Here is a 24,827-nt window from a genome sequence, read left to right as displayed (position 1 = left end):
GTTGTTTTAAATAGTCAAGCAAAACAACTCCTCTTTCTGCTGTTTTGCCTTTTACTAAATAGAAAAATAATTTCAAGTAATTTCAGAATGATATGCATCTTAGGTTGAGGCAGGGAAGGGGAAAAATTATCTAGAATGTACAATTCTTTTTTGTAGGTTTGGTAAAACTGATTTTGTCTCTGAAAACACTAAGTGTATTTTCTTTTCATGTGTTGTCATTATGTGACTAGATATTTACAAAATCAGTCCTACTAAATTTTGAAGGTAACACTTTCAGTTAACCAAAATTTGTAATTTAGCTGATTATTTTCATATGTCAACCACCACAGCATTTATATTAAGTCCTGCAATGAATTTTTATTTTTATTTTTTAATAGTTTTTTCCATCATGTTCCAACTTCCAAAACTCATTTGGGGACCCATATAATTAGCTGCAAAACCAGCAACATAAATGTTATATAATACATGAAGGAGTCAATTTGATTTTATGATCAACAACAGCTTTTCTTCATTATTTGTGATCCTTCTTTTATGCCTAATAATCTGTCCCTACACTCCTCCATGTTTTGCACAGTTGTGCACCTCAGCCCATGCCTCCCACAGGAAGTGACCAGAGCCAATCAGAAGGTCCTCGTAAAAGTGTGGTCCACCCGCCTCTGAGGCAACCACGGATGTTTTTGACAACACAGTTCTCTTGGCAATTGCGCATTATTTTCGTTAAAAAAGTTAGATTAACCTGAATTCTACCTGGTTATAGATTATTTTTTGTTTAGTCAGACCAAAGACACGAGTTTCTGAGCTCTGATTTACACGTCCACTGACTGTTATACTTATAGCTCTAAGTAGGCTGGTCATGGAAAACTTTGGCAACTTTCGTCTGGTAGGTTTGGCAATATGTGCGTGTGGTTAAGTAAGTGCTTTCGTGCTTCATCTGGACTTGTCAGTGTCAGTGTACAGTACCACTAATGCTCTTATATAAAGTTGTTCAAGTAAAGTAGAAGAATGTCCGCGGCGAGCGCATCCTCGGCAGCAGTGGACCCCTCATCTCCTCCGCGAGTGAGACCCGGCGGCTCGCCCCCAGCCTCCTCTTCCTGCATCACTAACCCTGGCACGGCCCGGTGCCAGCCTATCCGTGCCACGGTGCCGTACCAGCTCCTGAGTGGAAACCAGCTCAGCCCAACCCGCTCCGTTTCCTCCTCCTCCTCCTCCTCAGTAGCAGCCAAGAGCCACACAGTACCGACGACGTCCCGCTGCTCCAGTCCCGCTCACCCGGGTGGAAGCGCCTCGGACGGCAGGCTGGTCCCCTGGCACAGGCTCTCTCCGCCGGACAGGACGAGCTCACCAGAGGGCCCCTCGTCTTCGCCGTCAGTCAAAGGTAAATAAATGTCTGAACACGCATCCATCATCGATGATATGCGTAGCTGTGTGCTAAGCTAGGCGGTCTTCAGTTTACATAGAAGTGAATGTCACACCAAACTCGCCTTCAAAAACATGCTTTTAACGTTTATCACTATTATTATCGCACGCCATTATGATAACAATGCTACTTTAATGATTTATCTTATTGTCATTTAGGGTTCGGGTGAACTATATCGAACTAAGCATGAACTCCGATTCGTAATTTTATGAGTTTTATAGTAATACCTGTGCCCCGTATTCTAGCGCCACGTTGTGTTTTGGAAAGAAAAAGCTGTAAAAATGATGGGCGACGCTGCATTACAGAGGACATTTTCATTCAAAATTAGTCATATTTTTTATTTTAACTAATGCCGAATGGTAAACCTTGGTTTCACTGTGGTGTACACCTTTGGGTTATAAAGGAGCAGCCATGTAATTGAGAAAGCTTGATCGACAGTCTTAAAATGCTAGGTTTTCCATTGCTAGCTTGAACATAGCTGCTGGTTTCGTTTACTCCAACGCGAGGCTGGCTGCTAAGCTAGTTGGCTAGCTTTATAATTGGGTCATAACACATTAAAGCTCAAATGGCTGACGGTAAACAAACAACAGCAGATTTACGAGCGCTGTATTAACCAGGAGCACTCTTCTGTTAATCCCGGTTTCAGCTTCATATTAAAAACATTACGAATTACAATATAACCACGATATATTTTTTTAAGGCTTATATTTTATTGCTATACACATTACTGCACTTGGATGTCATTACGACTGCTATTTCAAAGAGTCATGTTATGGATGCTTGTGGAGGGATGATGCAGCTAGTGTCGATGATAAACAAGGCACATCAAATTGCATGAAAGAATGAATGACCACTGCTATGCATCACTACATGAAATACTACCTTCACAATATTGCAGTTTTTCTTGACAGAAGTGAGAAAATATGCCCTGGACTGCTAGATTTGTGGCATCTGTAGCAGCACTGAGGCCTGGTAGCATTTGAGACATAAACACAGTGAGGTAAGCATGCAGGCCAACCTTTGCGAGTGAAAGCAAAATTGTAATAAACCTAGCTGCCCCATTGGCACCCATAACAATGTCTGGGCATTAAATATCAATGCCATGGAGACCGCTCACAGCAAGTGTCATAACTGCACCACGGCTGTACTGAGGTGTTAGCTGTGATGTGGTAAGGGTGTTCTGTCACCCGATAGGCGAGCCGCACCACTTCACGCTCTGTCTTTTCAATATTAGATGCTCCCGGCTGTGTCCAAAGTAGTGTTTTTTTTCTCTTTCTTTTGAGGTGCCAACATCGCAAAGCAGGCCTGAATCTTTGCCAGACAGCCATTAAGACTAAGTTTAATTTCTATCATCTAAAGCAGAGGAGTGAGAGTGGAATGTGAGACTGCAGCCATTATTGTCTACAGTAACAGACTGACAGATGGTGCAGATAAATAGGTATGACAACAGGTATAGCATCTTTTTCCCTTTTCACTGTACAGTGTAGCCCGTATCTTCTAACAGGCGCCAGTTAATGCTCATAGCCTACTTTGAACTCCCTGAACAGTACTAACCCAATTTTGACAGTGAAATGTTAGTAAAACGTCCTGGATCTAGACACCTTTGCTCCCCATGCAGTAGGGCCGTAGTCAACTAAAGAAATCCTTGGTCGACTAAAGACATGTCCTGCCGATCGATTAGTTGACTAAATAGGGGGTGTGGCAAAAGTTCTTAAAACTATTTCGTATCTCTCTGTATCTGACCCAAACTGCACTCACAAGTCTACGCAGGCGGAATCCATGCAAAAATACATTTTAGTAGAAAAAAATACTAGGGAACAATGTATTTATCTAAAGATAAATTCAACTTGAATTAAGCCATGTTATAATATTGTTACCTCATCAAAAACATACCTGGAGTTGTGTTTTGTTTCATTCACACATGTTTGAGTAATCCTGCATTATCAGTCTGTCTACATCTCCAAACCTCAAAATGCTATGTTCCACCATGAAGTGGTAGTTTTCAAGTTAACAGCAACCTTTTTACTTTTTGTTCAGTAGAGATGGGTAATTCCAGAGCTAAAATTATCCATATGATTCTAGTGAAGGTGTAAGAAGTTTAAAAACACAGTGGAGCGCTTCCTGCATTACTACGTCACATCACAAGGTGGAACAGAGTGTTTTCTGTTTGAGAGAAGAACTCTGAATATGCAGGGTTTGTATGTTAAACATGTGTGAATGAAACAAGACACGACTACAGGTATGTTTTTGATGAGGAAACCACATTATATAACATAGATCACAAATAGTGCAATGTAGGCCCTATAGTCTGCCTTTATACATATAAACACCAAAAAATACAAAATCTTCAGCTGACTCACTAACTTCTCCTTTCTGCTGTTGTCCGATTCAAATTCTTACAATCTACATAAAATGATTAGTTGACTAATACAAATTTTGGTCGACTAAGACACCATTTACCAATTAATTGGCTAAGTGATTAAAGGCCTACAAGCCTACCACAAAGTTCATTCTTTTCAAAATATTGTTTGTGCACAGACAGGCAGCTGTTTTTAGAAACTTGTGTGATAAGCATCAAAGTGCAAGATATGTGGTTGGATCTTTGTGGTTGATAAAACATGAGGTTAGTTTTAGTGGAGTGGCTCTTCGTCAATAGCTATAGGTGTAGTTCACATCTATAATGTTGTAATGTAATGTACTCATAATTAGCACCTATGCGTGCAATGCTAAACCGGCTCTACACAATGACAGTGTGTTAACTAGAGTAAATCTTATGCAACTGCTGTTACAGAATGGGCTGGTTAGCTGTAACCATGCTAACCACAGGCGGCAGATGTCAATGGATGAATATATTTTGATCAAAGTTTCATATTTAGATGTTATTGTTTTCTGGAGAATGCCTTGTACCTGTTGCACAACGTTTTGCTTATTTAAACTTTGAATTAGTTGATTCCAGAAATCTGCTCCAGCTAAACTAGTTTAAAAGAGCTTAAAGTGCACCTATTATGCAAAATCGACTTCAGAGCTTTTAACCATGTTATAGTTGTTTTCCCTCACCATTTATTCACCTGAAGTTGTTTTTGAAGTTGTTTTTGAAGTGATTCATACATGTTTGAGCAATCTTTATTTGCATATTTTCAAGAAGCCAAATTGCTGATCCACCCCAGTTTTCACACTCATCGGTATATGCCCATTGCTTTGTACTTAATTTGTTCTCTAATTTTATTCTCTTAATTGGTGATACACGTAGGATTCGTTAGTGCTGCGTAGTCATTTTGGTACAAATGAAACAAAATTCGGCTTGTCGGTAGCGTAATTTGCATCTATCCATTGGAGGTGTCTACAGCTGCAGGGCTCTTTGTTGCGATGTCAGTACCCACTGGGCACCACAGTTTTCTAACGTGGAAGTCAGTGGACTTGTCTCTTTTATTAAGTAATTTTAGATTATTATTGGGATTTAAAATGTCCAAATTATAATATAATGATCTGCGGGTGTCATTAGATTATAAATATATAGCAGACACAAGCACAATATGTCTGAAACTGTGGTGTATTTTATACTATTCATCTGGCACAGTTTTACAGTTGGGTGGCTGCCTGTGCTCTATCCTATGGCTTTGGCTTTTTCCTCTAAACCCACTACTTTCGCTCTTTATAAAACAATTCTATTACAACTAATAATTGTAACAGCAACTGATGGTTGCAATATCAAAATCAGTCAATCTTCTCATTGACACAGATATGTCAGTTGTACATATCTGAAAAAAAACCAAAAAAAAAAACAAAACAAGGGGAACTGCATAGACCATGATGTTTCTGTGTAGTGAACATGAAGATATTACTATGTGAGATGAAATGACAATTCTTGCTCAAATAACTCCTGAGATATATGAATAGAAATTGTATAATAGCACTAGCTTCATAATTCATGAGGTTCATATTTGTGACTTTTCTTTTTCTATTTTGACAAATGTTCATAATCAGAATACATTACAGAAAATTATTGTAATACTAATTGCTGACCACAGTAAGAAAAAATATAGTGCAGGTAGGTTTCATAGTGGTCCATGGGTGTATAGTAGTCTGTGCTTGTATGCTTGTTCTGATACAGCTCAAGATCATTCTAAAACTATTTCAAAAGGTTCATTTTTGTCCTGTGAATGTGACTTTTTTGTTGTATTGATATCTGCTCAAATTAGTATCTAGTTTTGATACTAGTTTTAGTATTGATTAGTATCTGATTTGCAATACTTTTAACAACCCTAGAAAGCTTTTTGTGTTAAAACTTAAATCTATAGTCCATAAAATAGCATTTATTATTTGTGGTATCAAATTGGCATTGTATGTCAAGCATTTTCCATGTTATCAAAATTTACTTTGATATTTTTGCTTTGTAATATCAAAATGAATATAACGGAATTAACAAATTTCACTTATTTTTTAGGAATACAGTTCCCCCGCATAAAATGCTCTAGTCAAGTACTTATATTCCCATGGTAGCAGAGTGGTTGACTGCTCTTGGCATATTGAGCAGTTTTATTTTACTTTTTGGTTTTTGAGCTCAGTTTTTAACATCATAAGTGATTTTAACCAACTAACCAACAAGTGCAGCATGTGTAGTTCAAAGGACACAAATAAGGGACTGTTGGATTGTGTAAAATGTGTTTTTCTTGTTTCAGTGTAAACTGTGCAAACTAGTTAAGTAGCTACCTATAAACCTCTGAGATGCTCCAGGCTTTTTGCACCAAATGTGGCAGCAAATGTGGCAGAAGACCTTCCAGAGGAAATACTCAGAGCTTCCAGAGGAAATAAGAGCTGAGTGAGAGTGAGGCTTTCCTGTTGTATTCACCTGGCTCCCTCTGGACACTGGCTGTGATGCTGCAGTACACAAAGGGACACTTTTGTCCAGAGGGCTGTTCCTCTCCCCAAACTGCTCTGGCAGATGATCCGCTGACCTCACCAGTCCTGTTAAACTGCACTGAGACCTTTGACACAAAGGCAACTGAGAATAATAATTCCTTACACTTGTAATGCACTTTACAGGCTTGTCAAAGCCTCTCAAAGCGCTACACTATAGTCATTATTCATTTCCACACTTGGTGATGGTAAGCTACTATTGTAGCCACTGGGGAGACTGACAGAAGCAAGGCTGCCAATCTGCGCCATCGGCCCCTCCAACCACCACCTATCATTCACGCACACACCACTGTCATACTAGGCAATGTGGGTAAAGTGTCTTGCCTAAGGACACAACGACAGAACTTGGTCCGAGCGGGACTCGATCCTCCGACCTTCGGGTTGGGGGACCAACACTAACCACTGAGCCACTGTCGCCCAATATCCATATGTCAATATGAGCCTATAACTATACATGCTAGCTGCTTTGAACAGACTGCGATGGCTGCCTCGCCTCACTCACACAGGTGCAGCATGGCCCAGGCTAATCACTGAGCCTCACCAAAGCCTTTGTGCACTGCTCCCTATGGGTCAGGCGTTAGAACTTCTAACACCACTCTTATCAATAGACTGTGAGCTCCAGCAGTCTTCTGCAATCTTCACACGTCGCCTCACCTTCTGTAGCTGGGGAGTTTTAAAGGCGTTGTACCTAATTTTTACTGTCTTTAAAATGTGAAAAACGGAACTACCGGTAGTTCTTTTTAAACGGCTTCCAAAATTATTGCTCACTTACCTTATGCATTCTGAGCACCCTGTGTATCTGTGTCAGGAGTACCTAGCTGTGGTACACCAAATCTGACATTAGAAAAATTGTTCTAGTTGCACAAATCCAACCCAGATTCAACACAAATTTGATCTGATCATTTGCAGAAAGGTCTTTGCCAACTTAGCTTCTCAATTTTGTGGTTTTGGTGTCCTTCAGGCCTGATTTGGCATTTTACAAAACTTTTTAATTAACAAATTTATCTAATTTTTTAGTCTGACTAGGGGTTTTAAAGTTTAAGAATTTTCATTCAAAAGTTCATCATTGGCAAAACATAATGGAAATGTCAGCAATGTTTTTGAATAGGCAAATTATTAGCAACATCGTTTTTGTAGTTAAAATGGAGCTCTGAGCACTATAGCCTTACCTTTGCAGGACCAGTGCTATAGTGGACACTTTAATGAGACCATATCATTTCACATTTTCTGATTTAAAGGGCCTGTATTGCACAGTTTTATGATCCATGTAATTGTGTTGTTTCCTCATCAAAAACATACCTGGTGTTTTGTTTCATTCACACATGTTTAACACACAAACCCTGCAAATGTAGGCTGAGGTCTTCTCTCAAAGTGAAAATACTCCACCTTTTGATGTCATGTGGTAATACAGGAAGTGCTCCACTGGGTTTTTAAATGCCGTCCACTGAACTAAAGATTAAAGGTAGCTATTAACTTGAAAACTACAGCTTCAGCTTGTTTTGAGATTGCCAACTTTTCAGGTTGTAACAGATGTAGATCCTTATTTTACATTTTACATTTTAATCTACAACATTTATATACAGAAACGGGTCCATTGACTTCATGTTAAAACTGCAGAAGTTGTTAAACCTAATCTCTTCATGTAGTGAGCAACAAATTTTCATTTTTTATTGTTGAAATATAGCTACGTGACATTTTTGAACCTTACGTGTTTGACCTGACCTGATTTGAATAATCGCAAGTGCAGAGAAGTGGGCGAAGATTGGGGGTAGGGGAAAACAGACATTTTCTGAGCACTCAAGCCTCAAATGCAGGATTACTCAACATGCATTCATCTACTGAAATACAACTCTGGGTAAGCTAATGATGAGGGCATGTTTATAGCATGGTTAAAAACTCATAAATGTAAATTGTACATAATAAGTCTCCTTTAATTCATGAAAAAAGCTGATTTTGGCTTGAACATGAAAAACAGAACAATTTCATTTGAAACTGAAATAGGCCAATTATTCCTCACTCACCTAATGCATTCTAAGCATCCTAATTATTCACCGCAAAAGTTTATAAACACTTTTTATTTTAGTAGTTTTTTTAGTAGTTAGTCTGTTTCTATTGTATATTGAGACTTTTTAAATATGCAATCACCCAAATAAATGTTGAAATATGGTGACTGAAGGTTTTTAAATAGAGAATATTTACGATTAAAGTAAAAAAATATATGAAAATCAGGAATTGTTGATTTAATAATTCTTCCATCTTTGTTAGGCATCGTTTGTGTTTGGATTGTGTATTGATATTTGTGACATCACACAAGGTTTTCTACATGTATTGAAATGGTGGAATGTTCAGCAGTCACCATGGTGACACAATGTGCACATTTTCAGGAGCCTGTGATCAATGCGAGCATTCATGGTCCTGTTTAGGTCTTTGATTTTCAACTAAAAAGTGAGAGTGACTAACTAACCTGTTGGCTAATGCTAGCTAGTTTGCAAATTTTATGTGTGAGTGACTTGTTTAAGAGCACATATGATCTGTTGTAGTTCCATCTAAACCACAAGTAGCAACGCAACTATAGCCCTCCATATCTTGTTGGGTTTATATTTTTGGTCTTGGTGGTGTGGTCTCCAGGTTTTCCAGTGTAAATCAATGCTTTGTGTAGCAGTGACTCAGATGTAGTAATGGGCCCATTCGACCCTCTCCCACACCGCCCGCCTCAGACAGGGTGCTTTTAACTCGACTCTGCTCTAAGCGATTCTGCAGCTGGCATCAGGGCCATTTTATCTCCAAGTCTCAATTTAGTTATTATAGCAGCATTCTGTGTGCTTTTGCGAGGTGTGAGCATTTTATTACAGCAGTTAAAACCATGGTAGACGATCAAAGTTGCTGTTGTAAGTAGCCTATGCTAAATCACATCTGGGCAGCACCATATGAGAAAATCATTTGACATTTTATAATATAATGTTGCAACAACTGTAATTTTGAAATATTGTACTGCAAGTTTACAAATGAATCTTTTTAAATATAATGATCCACTAACTTCAAAAGATGGAGGACAAAGCAGACCTCAAACTAGCTAACTTGGGAATCAACAATATCATGACTTGACTTTTTAAAATATTTTAAAGAAGACATGGTGTGCTTCAGCCTGCTATATAGTTATAATCTATGGCACCCGTGGATGATTATGTTATGATTTGTACATTTTAAATCTCAATATTAATCTAAAATGACTTAATAAAAGAAACAAGTCTGCTGATTTCCACGTTAAAACACTGCGATGCCCAATGGGGGCTGACGTCGCCAGATTTTTTTTCATTTGCATCAAAATAACTACGTAGTGCTCCAGAATCCTACATTTATCAAGGTTTAAGAAAATAAAATTGGAGAACGAGGTACGTACAGAGCAGTGGGCGTATGCCGGTGGCTGTGAATACGGGGGTTAATCGGCATTATGGCCTCCTGAAAATAAGTGATTAAAGATTGCTCAAACATACACAAATCACTCCAAATACAACTTGAAGAGGGTAAATGGTGAGGGGAAACAACTATAATATGGTTAAAAGACGATTTTATATAATGGATCTGCTTTAAAGTATAAAGTCTACTAAATTTAAATTTTACATTCATAATTTTGAAATACTCAAATACATTTCAAAATGTTTTAGCACATTTCTTGTTTTTAATATCATCTCAGAGGTAAAAAGAAAGATTTGTTTTTTTTGTCAATATCGCCTACCGCTACAATAAATGCAAATGTCTGTCAGACTGGAGACCTTAATAATACAATATAGTATAGCTTCTCGTCATAGAGATTTTATTAGTTGTTATAACTGTTGTCGACTCATACTGATGGCAAAAGGACAATATGACGCAGCAGTAAAAATGAGTTGATAGGGGAGGGAAACCTGCGTAGTTCTCTAAATAGAGCGGTTTGAATTATACATGAGCGCTCATTGGGAGGGCTGTGGTTTAAGGTGGTCATATGAACCACAGTCAGGTTGCAGCTGCTGACCTTGCTACGGTACTGAGGTTTGCCCCATCAAATATGTGTGCAAGCTAACACTGCAGGAGATGGGCTGGACTAATGGGACACTAATAATGATATATAATTTGTCCCAGTACAGATATATTGTATAAACAGCTCTTTAGGTCAAAATAAGACCACTATGTACTGTCTGTATCTGATAAAGTAGTTTATTGAGTAGTTTATTGTCTGATAATCAGGAAGTGAGTGTTAGCATGCTAGTTGTTAGCTTTCGTCTGGTCTCTGAAAGTTGTGAAAAGCACTCATAAACTCATCACGGTGAATAACTAGGATGCTCAGAATGCATAAGGTAGGTGAGGAATAACTTTGGACCACTGAAAACTGTTTAATGAACTAGTTCTGTTTTTCAGACAGTAAAAATCAAGTACAGCCATAGACTGTATAAAGTGGATTAAGCGAGTGTGAGTGGACGACCCATATCATTTGGCTCCAGCCAAATGAGGCTAGCAGTTATAGGGGCAAATTTGAAGCCAGGTTCCATATTAGGAATTGCGACCCTGAGTTTCATGGCAACCAAAGAGCCAGTTAGGAGCGAGGCTGTTGAAGGCCTCTTCTCATCAGCAGCACTGGTTTAGCAGGGAGCGGGCGCATAGCAGTGGTGTCACTCAAATCTATTGCTAATGCTAGCAGGAGCGATTTAGGGGAAAGAAGATGCCTGATTTGTCTAATATTAATATTCATATCTTGATTTCCAGACATAATAGCTAAATAAAAAGACAAAGATCATGCAGAGTGGGTTAATACAAACATTTTAAGACCAAAATGATGAGCCTGACAGCAGCAGTTACGGACAGAGGGGCAACGTTTTTTTAATACAAAGTTAATTGGTTACCTTTTATTGGGTTGAAAATGCTATATTTGCCAGAAAAAACCTATTAACATGTTTTATTCAACAAGTTTCATTTTTGATGCTTTCAATCTCCCCTCCCTATGCTCTCCGTATTAAGTCACTCTCCCTTCAGAGCACTATCACAACACAAGTTGTGTGTGAATCCCGCTAATGAAACTACTGCTCAGGTTTGTCAAGTTGCTGTGTACAGTTTTACATCATGTTTTTGTATATTTGTGGATAATTGTCTTGTGGGAGCATGGATTGCATAGGCTTTTAGGCTGAGTCCCAAGACAGAATCTTGCAGGAATCGAATAAGGGCCTGGGAGAGATCTCTAAAATACTCAAACATACATGGATGACATCTACAATCTCTTCTGGCATGTTTTTGATGAGGGAACAACATTATAACATGATAGAAAGCTAAAAATGTATATTTTGCATAATACCCCCTCAGGAGCACTTCCTGATTCAAATTTATTACATTTATTACACAATTATATGGTGAATTGACACTAAGCAGTTATCTCAGTTATCTGTTTAAGAGGAGATCCACCCTAAGTAAACATAGCTAAATAAAACCAAAAAACATGGCTTGGCTAATAGCTCATCAAAGTACATTTAAATGTTGTAAAAATGCCACCTTTTTGTAGTTTTTTCCCGTAACACATTTGGATTAATTTGCCAAGTTGGAAGGATGAGCTTGCTATTTTAAAACTGCTCTGGACAGATTCTATCATGTCCTAATTTTTTGTGGCACAGGCAAAAAAGAACTTGAACACAGATGGCATGGTGTTTGTAATAGCTTTGCAGCATAACAAAGCATCAATCCAAAATATATATTATTATTATTATTATTAGTATTAATGTTGTCATGATACTAAAATTTTAAACTCGATTTCGATACTAAGGAATAGACTTGATACTCTGTACCAGTTCCAATACCGTGATGATAAAAAAAAAAAATACATTCTTTCTTTAAACAACAGAATGACATTTTCAACATTATAGCACTTTCTGTATATCACCATGTGGTCTTATACCTGTCCAGGTATGTGGTCTTACTCTAGTTCTGATACAGCTTAAGATCATTCTGTAGCTACTCGGAAAGACTTCATTTCTGTCCTGTTGATGTGACTTTTTTAGTATACTTCAATATGAAAATCTAGTTTTGATACTAGTTTTAGTATCTTCAAGTATTTTTCAATACTTTTGACGACCCTGATTCTTATGCAAATGCAGTAACATGAAAGGTAGTCCTATGTCATAACCATCTTGATTTTGTCTCAACTTCATATATAATGCTTTGCTCATTGAAAATCCATATCTTCAAGCTGTAACCTTCTTAACCTTTGCATTGTTCTAATATATCTAATAGGGCTTTGAGTCACAGTGTGTCACGACCAATTGATTTAATGGCCTTTTAGCACTATGTAGTCCATCTGTTCTTCTTATGCTTATAATGTAACTGCCATACCCTGTCACTATGATCCAATGTAGTTTTTAGAACAAATTGAATAGGCACACTGTATCCCTTGTGTATTGCATAGTGCTGTCTTTAACCACCCATTGTTCAGAAGCCAGCGTTGTGTATACTCCACGCGTTGTGATTTTTATTGTTGCTTCACCTCAAATGAAAAGGTTTGGTAAAGTTTTATAGTGGCGTTCAGCCCTGCAGTGCTAGTTATGGTGCTAAGTTCATTTTATAATGCCAGAAGACAGCTGCCAGTGCACAGTTAGCTCTGGATTAGGTCAGGAATTCCCTCAGCTAGTGAATAAGCAACCTCCGAATGACCTGGGATTGCACAAACCTGAACATGCTAATAATTTCTCTGTATTTTCTTGGTAATTGTAGTAGCCCGAGAGAAGAGACATGACACTGGAGCTCTAATGCAGGAGAAGTTTATTGCAAGTCACCATTGCAAATGAGAGGGTCTTTTCAATCGACTTACCTGGTAAAATATTGAATAGTTAAATAACATTTCTGACATTGTCTTCTGTCCCATCAGTACAGGACCCGGCACCCAAAGACATAAACTCTGTAGTAGGGATGCACCGATGTGGATATTTTTGGCGGAAGCTTTGGTTGATAACCAATATTCGGCCAATATTTCTAATATATATTTTGTTATTTTAAACAACACAAAGTCCTATAGGTCTATTATTAAGCACTCTCTTTAGAGATAGGCCTATAAGCTATAATATAATTATTCTTTAGTCCCTCCCTCTCAGCCCCCTGCACTGTGCTCAAAGGCACTATGCTCTCCTCTCCTTCATTCAATAACTAAAACTATCTTTGAAGCAGTAAATATGTCTAAACGGATAATTTAGGAAGAAAACTTGAATGAAAAAAACATCACATTTGCAGCAGGTTGTGAGTGCATTTGTTTAAGCAAACATGTTGTCTAAAACATTTCTAGAGCTTTTAAAAGTCTGTAACTTTGTCCTTACTGGGTTTTTTGATTTGGAATCAAAAATGCATAACAGTTTACAGTCTGCTCACTTAGACTAAAACAGCAGCACGTCTCTATCTCAGATCCATGCTCTGTCCACGGAGCTGTTTTCTTCCTGCATGTACAAAGAGGCAAGGGTTTCATTTGATCTGGTGTACGGATGGGACAACATTAAAATTTAGACTCACAATTATTTTGACCAAAATAATCGTGATTAACGATATTATCACGATAATTGATTAATAATTAATTTGACAGCACAAATTTGGCTCAAATACATGGAAAAATTTTACATGCCCCTAAGGTATTTACACACCCTGAATCATTCATAATATAACAATTTGATCACTATGAATTAAGTATTTTTAATGCTTTATGGCAGTTGTAAATAGCCATTAGTATCTTCTTTTTTTAGTTAACATGATGAATGTCTCACTACTTGTTGCAGGGGCAAAATCTCCTACCTTGTTGTGCCGTGATGGTCTTGAGCCCAAAGATCCCATATAGGGCTATGTAAATTGTAAGCTAAAATGATCAAAAAATGTGATGTCTTGGAGTTTAGACCAATCATTATTGCAGTCTTCCTGCATAAATTTCATATGTTTGGTATGACACCAAAGTGAACCATTTAATTAAAAGGTAAATATTTGCCTGCTGTCCCCATACATCACATAGGTTATATAGCTGTGTTTTTGTTGTTGGGTTACATTGCAGCTCTGATTGCACACTGGGGATATCTAAGTGCACTTGACAGGAAGTAGTGGAGCTCCTAGTCTCTGAGCTTGTTAACAACCTACAACACGCGAAAATGCCACTCTTTATATCCTATACACTGTACTTTGTGCTTGCCCTTACACATATATAAAATAACACATATGTCCTCATTTTGGCTGCACTGATTTAGAGCAAATGATCATGGTCACTGTAGTTGCCAATGCCATTGGTTTTTCACCAGGCTGCTACCCAGCGACCAATCCGATTATAGTTTTGCAATCCATATGGTACCTGCCAATATTTGGTTGTAGGTTTAAAGTATTTCACGGATATGCTGTAAAATCGACCACAAAAGGGCATAACTAGCCTTGTATCCTTGTTTAGAAGATTACACTATAGTGAATTTTTTCGTTGTGCCCTGTGGCAAGGCACTTAAACCCATGTATGAAAGTAGTGTGTGGCTGAAGTTACAGATTAGCAGCCTTACTTCCGTCAGTCTACCACACAGCAGCTGTGGTTACTATAGTAGCTTACCGCCACTTAATATGGAGTGTATGAATAATGCACGTAATTGTAAAGCAATTTTGAGCATCTGGAATAGCACTATATACGCCTAATGCATTTTTAATATTACTTGCAAGTTTAGCAATTTTCTTAGTATTCTAATTCATACCAGGTACTACCCCTGTTCTTGTTGCAGTGGCCTCATTATAATCGACAGACAGACCTCTGTAGCACATGTGTTGGATATTGCCAATAGCTGATAGCATGAGTCACATACTGGGGCCCGGATTATGCTTGCTGCTGTGTGCAGTGTTGGCGTCACAGGAGCACTAGCAGTGGTCTAATTCAGTCCAGCATGGTGTAATCCTTCCTGGGGAGTTACAACGCTCCTTTGGCCTCTTCCTTCTTTAATAGGATTCACTTTAGTGGGAGCAAAAGCCAGGAGCACAGATTACAACAGGTAAATGCTGTCAGGTGAGGAGAAAGCACACTTTTACAAAGAAGTACTGCACGATATCTGCTATAGGTGGGGCAAAATGGAAATCTCACTTAACAAGACATGAGATTTGGATCCATGACAATGAAACAAGAGTTTGACATAACTTTATTTTTTACAGTATTAATGTAATTAATTCATATTTTGTTTTTTACATTTTTAGGGTGCACTGCCATTTTCTTGTCTTTGAGATGTCATTGCTTTCCCTGGATTATTCCACAGTATGGCATTAAACTTATCCAACTCCAGTGACCAACAGGTGACTTCACCAGGCTATGTTACAGGTCAGATCTGATGAGATGTGTGCGCGCTCACAGTAAGAATTTATGGATTTCATGGTATTTTTTGTAGCCTTAAGATGCATTTAATCTCCATGGGCAGTGATGGAAAGAATAGTTTGAAAATATATTTAGTTACAGAATGCTGTATACCTGAATTAAAATGTATTTTGTAACGTATTCCGACACATGGGCCAATCAGAGTACAGTATTCTGAATACTTGAAATACTTTCACACTTTCACAGTTGTATTATATTTTAGTGAAAAAAATACAACAAAGTAGAAACGCTCGATTAAAGGGCACACACCGTCAGCCCAGTCCTTGTTATCTTGGTGTACAGCATCAGAGGTATAATACTCCCTACAAGCGTAGCATAGCCAGATTGGACTGCACTAGACTAGAATGAACAACACCATCACAATGTCTTGAGGGTAAAGATGCACTGATATTTTGGCCTAGTATTGATATCCACTGATACACATGCTTTAGTAACATCAGTATCGGCCAACTTGCAGTACAGTTCCAAAAAAATATATGATGACGTACCAACATGTATTCCTTTCAATTTAGGAAAATAACTTGATTCTGAATTCTACATGAGCAGCTTCAGAAACTGTACTAACCTGATATACCTCAAGTTTGATTTTTGAGTTTGAGAATATGGACCTCTTTGTATTCTTGATCATCATGTGAAATAGAAACCATGCATTTGTCCTCGCTTTACATGAGTTTGAAGTAGCGAAAGAGATGAAGAAAGTGTACTTTGAACGTCCTTTATTACAAAAAAAATGATTCTTGGGAGCTTTAAGCCATTTTTTGAATGATGTTACCTCTTCAAACACATACCTGGAGTTGTGTGTTGTTTCATTCACACATGTTTGAGTAACGCTTTATTAGTTATATGTTATTAGTCTGTCTACATCTCCAAAGCTCAAAATGCTCTGTTCCACATTGTGAAGTGGTCATTTTCAAGTTAATAGCTATCTTTTACCTTTTGATTCTGATTCTAGTGAAGGTGTATGGAGCACTTCCTGTATTACCACATGACATCACAAGGTGGAATGGAGTGTTTTCTGCTGAAAGAATAACTCAGCCTAAATATGCAAGATTTGTGAAACATGTGTTCCTGAAAGAAAACACAACTCGAGGTTTGTTTTTGATGAGGAAACAACATTATTAGGCCTGAGCCGAGGAACAATTATCGTCCTGGCGAGGGACAAATTAAAATTGCGTCCGGAGACGTGAAAATCACAAAAATGAAGTAGTAAACAAGCCTGGACGTGCCAGTGACAATGGGAGCTCTGCCAGAATAAAAATCAACGTAGGAAAATTAAACATAGCATGAAAAATAGTACATGTCAGAAAAAAAAATATTATTAGTACCCCACCCTAAACCCAACAGGAAGCTATTGGATCAAACCCGGAACTGACAAACGCGCACATCATCATATGTTTGGCATCTCCACCGACAGTTTTCAATGAAATCACCCATATGTGATTAAAGATTATTGATTTGATTTTTGATACAATGTCGAGAATGCTCATTGTAATTTGCCACAAATATCCACGGATTGGAATTTTTAAAATCTGTTTCACATGTAGTGAATCATCATACTGAACAAAAACGTCTCTGAGGACTTGTATCTCTAACCATATGGGCATGACGATGGCAGGATTTGTATCATTGCAGTGAATGAAGGGGGAGGAGTGGTCAGGATCTTCACAGTGACATGTACCCCAGCCCAGGGGCATAAGGGCAACAAGAGCCTTTTAACACAACATGCTGCTTTAATTATTATTATACATCAGAAAATAGTCTAATATGTGCTCTTTAATATAAAACATTTTTGTATGAACTATTGATTTCAAAATGACACATTGATTACACACTAAATGATTAATATGAGTCAGTCAGTTTAGTTTGTGCTTCAGAAACTGTACTGACCTGTTATACCAGAAGTTTGATTTTATTTCTATGGAACACATTGTTTTCTTGCTCATCATGTGAAATACAAACCATGCATGTAGGCAGACTCTCCCACTTATGTTACTATTGATTATCTTAGTCATTACTAATGTTAATATTCATCCTAGCAGTATTTGAATTTGAAGAACTGAAAGAGACAGAGAAAGTGTACTTGAATGCACTTTAAAGGTCCTATATTACGCAAAAGTGACTCTTATTTTTCACTGACTTATACTCCAGAGCGACGTATAGTCCAGAAAATTAGAAGCTCCCTGTAGGCCTGTCACGATCATTACTATATCGACTTAGCATTCATTACATGACAGACGGAACAATCATTTTTGGGAGTTATTTTTTATCGTGTGTACTTTTTCGTTATAATGTTTGGACATTTTTTGTTAATTTTCTGCATTATTATGAGATTTTTGCTGTAGAAGTTTGAATTATGAACTTTCATGACTTATTATAGATAGAAACTCACTACTTAACTGTGGCGTTCTGTCATTTATTTATTGCAGCTCAATTTTTTTTTAACAATATTGTACATTTAGAATCACTTTTGGGGGATAATTCTGTTTTATGGTTTGGTTTCAGTATTATCGTTAATTGTCTATATTTACTTTAGCAATATATCACACTTCAAATTTTTTTTTTATGATGACAGGCCTAGCTTATTGGCATTTTTATTTTGTAATAGTAGCTCACCAGAGGAAAAAGGTTGGAAACCCCTTGTCTAAAAGCTGAACTAAACTGTCATTGCGCCATCTTCACACTGACACAGATGACACATAGAGACAGCACTGCAAATGCCATTGAAATGTACCCGAAGTGAAAGTGCAGCTCTTTGACACTGTTGGCTTCTATTCTGTTTTAAAGCAGTGACATTTAATTAACATGTCTGATTTTAAGAGATATTGTCATGTCTGATATTTCTATGGGGTATTAATAGCTAAAACATAGCATGTTTAGATGACCATGTTACCTTGTATTGTTTTGAAAATGCTAAATTGACCAATAAAAACGTATTATAGAGAATTGTGTGGTGGGAGCATAAACGACATAGGATCGTGGGCGAAGCCCAACTGTAAGATGGACCCGGGAGAGATCGCTAAAATATTCAAACATGCATGGATGGCATCTAAAACCTTTTCAGGCATGTTTTTGATGAGAAAAAAATAATTGTAACATGGCATTAAGCTACAAAAAGTTGATGTTGTATAATAACTGTGCAAGTAGCAATATTGACAAAAGTGAAAAAAAAATTTCCATAAATAATTACTTGAAGATGTAGTTGGATCACATGTTGGTGACTTTGGCTGCAGTCTTACGACGAGAGGATTTGCCTATTGGATTTGTTATTGCGTAGATGCAACTCTTGGACTTGTGCCTTTCATTTTAGTTGTGAGTGACACGTTGGGCTTTGTACCCACATGTGGGCGTGGGCTCAGCGTGATTCGTGTTGCACTCTGTGCTGCACCTTTAGAGATGTTTCCTTTGGAATAGACTTCTGTTTTTTCTGTTTTGACATAACGTGTGCATAGTTCAATAGAAGGGTCATGCATGCTTTCTTTAGGCATTGTGCAGTGTGGAGCCAGAGTGCTCCTCCTTACTTCCTGCACTGTTTACAGTGATATGAGCCTATAAAGACAGGCTGGGTGGTTGGAGGTGGCGCTGTGCTGTAAATATTATTGTTACTACTGTAGACACTCGGACATGTAAGACGTTTAAGTGGACGCGAGTTTATGTAAAAATGAGCTTCTTTAGGATGGCCTGGACTTGTCTTGTCTGTTAAGCAAAACACTGTTACTGTGGTAGATGGGTTTCGGCTTCCTGTATTTAAGTGACATTTTGAGAACTTTTCACCATTCAATAGAATATATGTTTAGATAGATAATATATTTAATATACCATTTTTTCATCTCTCTTAAAGCATACCTATTATGCAAAATGACTTTTTAGAGCTTTTAATTGTCTTTAATTGTTTCTCTTCTCATTTTCCCACTTGAAATTGTATTTAGAGTTATTCATGCACGTGCAATCTTTATTCTCCTGCGTTCAAGACGTCATTGTTCCGATCTACCCCCATTCTCACTGCCATGCATACATTCCCACTGCTCTGTACTTTGTTCTCCAATTTTATTGTCTTAATCTGTGATACACGTAGGACTGTGCCGAGTTGTGTGGCCATTTTGGCAGAAAAAAATCATGATCTGCAGCCATCCATAGGAGGGGCCAGCAACATGCAGCATTTTGTGGCAACATACTGTCAAGGGGTAGGCGGAAATCGGCTCCCATTGGGCTCCGCAATTTTCCAACCCAGAAATTAACAGATTTGTTTTATACAGCAGACAAAAGCATAATATGGACTAGAGACTAATTCAACAAGCCAGTTGATTTGAGAGGCGTTTCTACAAACTGTATGCTGCAAATGGAGTTGGTGAAATGGATCCGGAGTCTTGCTCAGGGACACAACAGCATACATTCATACATTCTGCCTGTGCGCCTTTTGGTTAGGGGTGCTTAACTTACCAGATGCTCCACTGCCAACTCACATTCAACTTATTTTCAGTTTTCAAAGCATTCATTCAAGTGTTTCCATGTGTTTGTGTGTGCAGTTGAAAGGAACAGACCCCAGCAGCAGACGGGCTCTGGGGTGATCCGCCGCACCTCATCTCTGGGAGCCATCACCGGGCCCTACCTGACTGGACAGTGGCCCCGGGACCCTCATGTGCCCTACCCCTTGTGTATGAGAGATAAGTCCACACAGGTAAATACACATCAATCCCAAAACAATTTGATCAACTGAAACATCCTTTTTAAAGCTGCACTATGTAACATTTCTGCTACCTGCTTATTTCTTTGGATATATTAATGCTTTGCACTGCAATATTTCCACAGTATAACATTAACGGGCCCATATTATGTTACTTTCTCATTTATTTGTTTTTGTACATGATACAACATGAATGTAAACACACTGGGTTCTAGCCAAAGGTTAATTTCCATCTGTTTTCCCCATGTTATAATGTTGTTTCTTCATCAGAATCATATCTGGAGTTGTGTTTTCTTTCATTCTCACACATGTTTAACACACAAATCATGCAAATTTAGGAATTCTTCTCTTGACCTTAACTTGACCTTTTTTTTTTTTTATGGATTTTTGGGGGACTCCTGAGGCAGCTGATGAGTACCGGCGGGCCAAGCGTGCCACGGCTCGGGCAGTCACAGAGGCAAAAACTCGGGGTTGGGAGGAGTTCGGAGAGGCCATGGAGAAGGACTATTGGACGGCCTCAAAGAGATTCTGGCAAACCGTCCGACGCCTCAGGAGGGGGAAGCAGTGCTTCACCAACACTGTTTACAGTGCGGGTGGAGAGCTGCTGACCTCGACTGGGGATGTTGTCGGGCGGTGGAAGGAATACTTTGAGGATCTCCTCAATCCCACTGTCACGTCTTCCGAGGAGGAAGCAGAAACTGGGGTCCCAGAGGCGGACTCGTCCATCACCCTGGCTGAAGTCACTGAGGTGGTTGGCAAGCTCCTCGGTGGCAAGGCTCCGGGGGTGGACGAGATCCGTCCTGAGTACCTCAAGTCTCTGGATGTTGTGGGGCTGTCTTGGCTGACACGTCTCTGCAACATCGCGTGGCGGTCGGGGACAGTACCTGTGGAATGGCAGACCGGGGTGGTGGTCCCTCTGTATAAGAAGGGGGACCGGAGGGTGTGTTCCAATTACAGGGGAATCACACTCCTCAGCCTTCCCGGTAAGGTCTATTCCAGGGTACTGGAGAGGAGAATCCGACCGATAGTCGAACCTCGGATTCAGGAGGAGCAGTGTGGTTTTCGTCCTGGTCGTGGAACACTGGACCAGCTCTATACTCTTCATCGGGTCCTCGAGGGCTCATGGGAGTATGCCCAACCAGTCCACATGTGTTTTGTGGATCTGGAGAAGGCATTCGACCGTGTCCCTTGTGGTGCCCTTTGGGGGGTGCTCTGGGAGTATGGGGTCCGGGGCTCTTTGCTAAGGGCTGTCCGGTCCCTGTATGACCGGAGCAGGAGCTGTGTTCGCATTGCCGGCAGTAAGTCAGACCTGTTCCCGGTGCATGTTGGACTCCGCCAGGGCTGCCCTTTGTCACCGGTTCTGTTCATTATATTTATGGACAGAATTTCTAGGCGCAGTCAGGGGCCGGAGGGGGCCTGGTTTGGGAACCACAGGATTTCATCTCTGCTGTTTGCAGATGATGTTGTCCTGATGGCTTCTTCGAGCCAGGACCTGCAGCAGGCACTAGGGCGGTTTGCAGCCGAGTGTGAAGTGGCTGGGATGAGAATCAGCTCCTCCAAATCCGAGGCCATGGTTCTCGACCGGAAAAAGGTGGTTTGCTCTCTCCGGGTGGGTGGTGAGTCTCTGCCCCAAGTGGAGGAGTTCAAGTATCTCGGGGTCTTGTTCACGAGTGAGGGAAGGATGGAGCGTGAGATTGACAGGCGGATTGGTGCAGCGTCTGCAGTGATGCGGTCGCTGTATCGGTCCGTTGTGGTAAAGAAGGAGCTGAGCCGGAAGGCGAAGCTCTCGATTTACCGGTCAATCTACGTTCCTACCCTCACCTATGGTCATGAGCTCTGGGTAATGACCGAAAGGACAAGGTCGCAGATACAAGCGGCTGAAATGGGCTTCCTCCGCAGAGTGGCCGGGCGCACCCTTAGGGATAGGGTGAGGAGCTCGGTCACACGGGAGGAGCTCGGAGTAGAGCCGCTGCTCCTACACGTTGAGAGGAACCAGTTGAGGTGGCTCGGGCATCTGCTCAGGATGCCTCCTGGACGCCTCCCTAGGGAGGTGTTCTGGGCATGTCCCACCGGGAGGAGGCCCCGGGGAAGACCCAGGACACGCTGGAGGGACTATGTCTCTTGGGTGGCCTGGGAACGCCTTGGTGTCCCACCGGAGGAGCTGGAGGACGTGTCCGGGGTGAGGGAAGTCTGTGAGTCCCTGCTTAGACTGCTGCCCCCGCGACCCGGCTCCGGATAAGCGGAAGAAAATGGATGGATGGATGGATTTTTTTGTCCATATTCACTGAGTTGGATTCATCATATTCAATTGCACAGAAAAAAATAAAGAAAATCCGTCTATGAAATTTCAAGTAGTACTTCTTCAAAGCTGTTGTATTTCCCTTGACATTGCTGAGTCCTTTGTTGGGAAATTCTGTTCTAATTTGTTTTTTACTTTTGGCAATCTCTTTGTATGTACCTAGCTTTATTTTTAGCATGATAGTATAGTTTTTTGTTTCTTCCTTGCCTATAATTACATAAAGAAATGTACTTTTTTAGTGATTAATTACAGACATAGTAATCACGTACTACTTAGTTCCATGCTATGATAAGTAGCACGAAACTTTTTAATGAAATTGTGCTTTCCAGCATACTTTGCTAGCAGCATACTTTTACTCCTTCTTGAGTAATATTTTGCATGAAGTAACAGTACTCGAGTAAAAGTTGTGGTTATTCTTCCCACTGTGAGTAAACCACATCAAAGTATAGGATAATTTGGCTGCCCGCGTGACCTTCATATGGATCTTTGTATGCAATTTTGAATCCACTACCCTCCTCGTGTGTGTGCTGTGCAATTCTGAGCTGCTCTTTCATAACATAACCACAAAACATCACTGCTACTGCACCAGCCAATAGAAAATACCATTAGTAGTGACTAGTGGTTTTCCTGGTTTTACTCTTACTTAAGTAATTTCTTGGACCACTATTTTGTACCTCTACTTGAGTATTATTATTTTCAAATAATGTTACTCTTAAGTACAATTTTTGGCTGCTCTACCCATCTCTGGGAATCAGTACCTGCAGTGCATAGTTTATGTTGGTTTCATAAACAAAATATTTGACTGTTGCTTTTCCTAAATATATGTGGTTGTTTATAAAAGAACAAAGTGATGCCTTCAACAAACCACATTTCCTTAGGCACAGGCAGTGGAGCTCCTCTGATTTACGTAGAATACACATGCTGCTTCACTTTATCTGCTCCTAAAATTCTGTCTGGAGGCATTTGTTTTCCACATTATCAGTCCACACGTCCTACACGCACTAGAGATTTGTGCTGTCTGCATGCTTGAGTTCAAAAGTTAAGTGCCACCATGCTAGCTAAATGGACACGGTTAATCTTATTATAATTATTGGTTAGTTTTTGAAAGCCCTACTTGTCCTCCTACATGTTCTCAAATAAAAGACCTTTATGTGGACCTGGTCACCAGATAATCATATTTTTAAGTTATAGTAACATTAGACTAGCTCTTATTTCAACTTCAACTCTGCAAATTGGCTCAAATAAGCTTGGTTAGATTTTGGCTAAACAAATCAGCCCACGTAAAATCTGTTCACTTTTAAACATTTGACAACTATTGCAAAATAAAATATTGTAAGCATTTATGTTAAAGTTTTCATTTTACAAAAGAGGGGTTGAAAAGTGGTCTGCACACAAGAAGAGGCAAATCACTTTTAATCAAGTTATCTAGGTGTGTTAGTTGGACAAAGGAGACAGGAATCCTGGGAATGTAAGCATGTACATAGTTCTGCACCACTATTACAGGGAAATGAGTAATCCAAAAAGTAATGCAAGTTAAGTTTAGAAGTTGGTTTAGAAAAAATACTGTGAAAAGAATATTTTCAGTTCTAACAAAGTAGGGCTTTGTGCACCTCTGTACATATTCTAAATTACTTTCACAAAAAATGTACAAGCATTAAAATATATCTGGTGGGGGTCCCCCACCTGCTTGTCTACATGGAGATGTCGCTTTGCTTAGGATGTTTCACAGTATGGCTTTAAACTTATATTATCTTAATTACCAGTGTTTCAATTGCTAAAAAATACCTTCAGAAACATGCATTCTTACCGTGAGCAGGCCCACTTCTCCACAGATCTGATTAATATTGGGGAACATTCCAGACAAAGCAATAATAGTTTCCATGGATACAAACAGGTGATTTTGCACCTTTTTAAAGAAGACATATTGTGCTTGTATGTGCTATATAGTTATAATCTATGACATTCGCAGATCATCATGTTATAATTTACACATTTTAAATCACATTATTAATCTAAAACAACTTAATAAAAGAAAGTCCTCTGACTTTCTTGTTAGAAAACTGCGGTGCCCAATGGAAGCTGACGTCACAACAAAGAGACATGTAGCTGTTGGCATCTTCTATGGGTAGCTGCG

The 24,827-nt window shown here is 39.3% G+C and overlaps 1 protein-coding gene across 2 annotated transcripts in view; it reads left to right on the top strand.

Moving 5' to 3' along the window:
• The first annotated feature begins 658 nt into the window (after positions 1–658).
• glcci1a (glucocorticoid induced 1a) overlaps positions 659–24,827 on the top strand; it is a 52,103-nt gene continuing 27,934 nt past the window's right edge. For both annotated transcript variants that reach the window (XM_033975597.2, XM_033975596.2), the window contains exons 1-2: positions 659–1,375; positions 20,237–20,388. In XM_033975597.2, the coding sequence (XP_033831488.1) occupies positions 1,003–1,375; positions 20,237–20,388 (525 nt within the window). In that variant the 5' untranslated portion in view covers positions 659–1,002. The remainder of the gene's footprint in view (positions 1,376–20,236; positions 20,389–24,827) is intronic.

This window comes from Periophthalmus magnuspinnatus, chromosome 11 (genome assembly GCF_009829125.3).
Source record: "Periophthalmus magnuspinnatus isolate fPerMag1 chromosome 11, fPerMag1.2.pri, whole genome shotgun sequence".
Taxonomy (NCBI): domain Eukaryota; kingdom Metazoa; phylum Chordata; class Actinopteri; order Gobiiformes; family Gobiidae; genus Periophthalmus; species Periophthalmus magnuspinnatus.
This window is presented reverse-complemented; position numbering and strand designations above follow the sequence as displayed.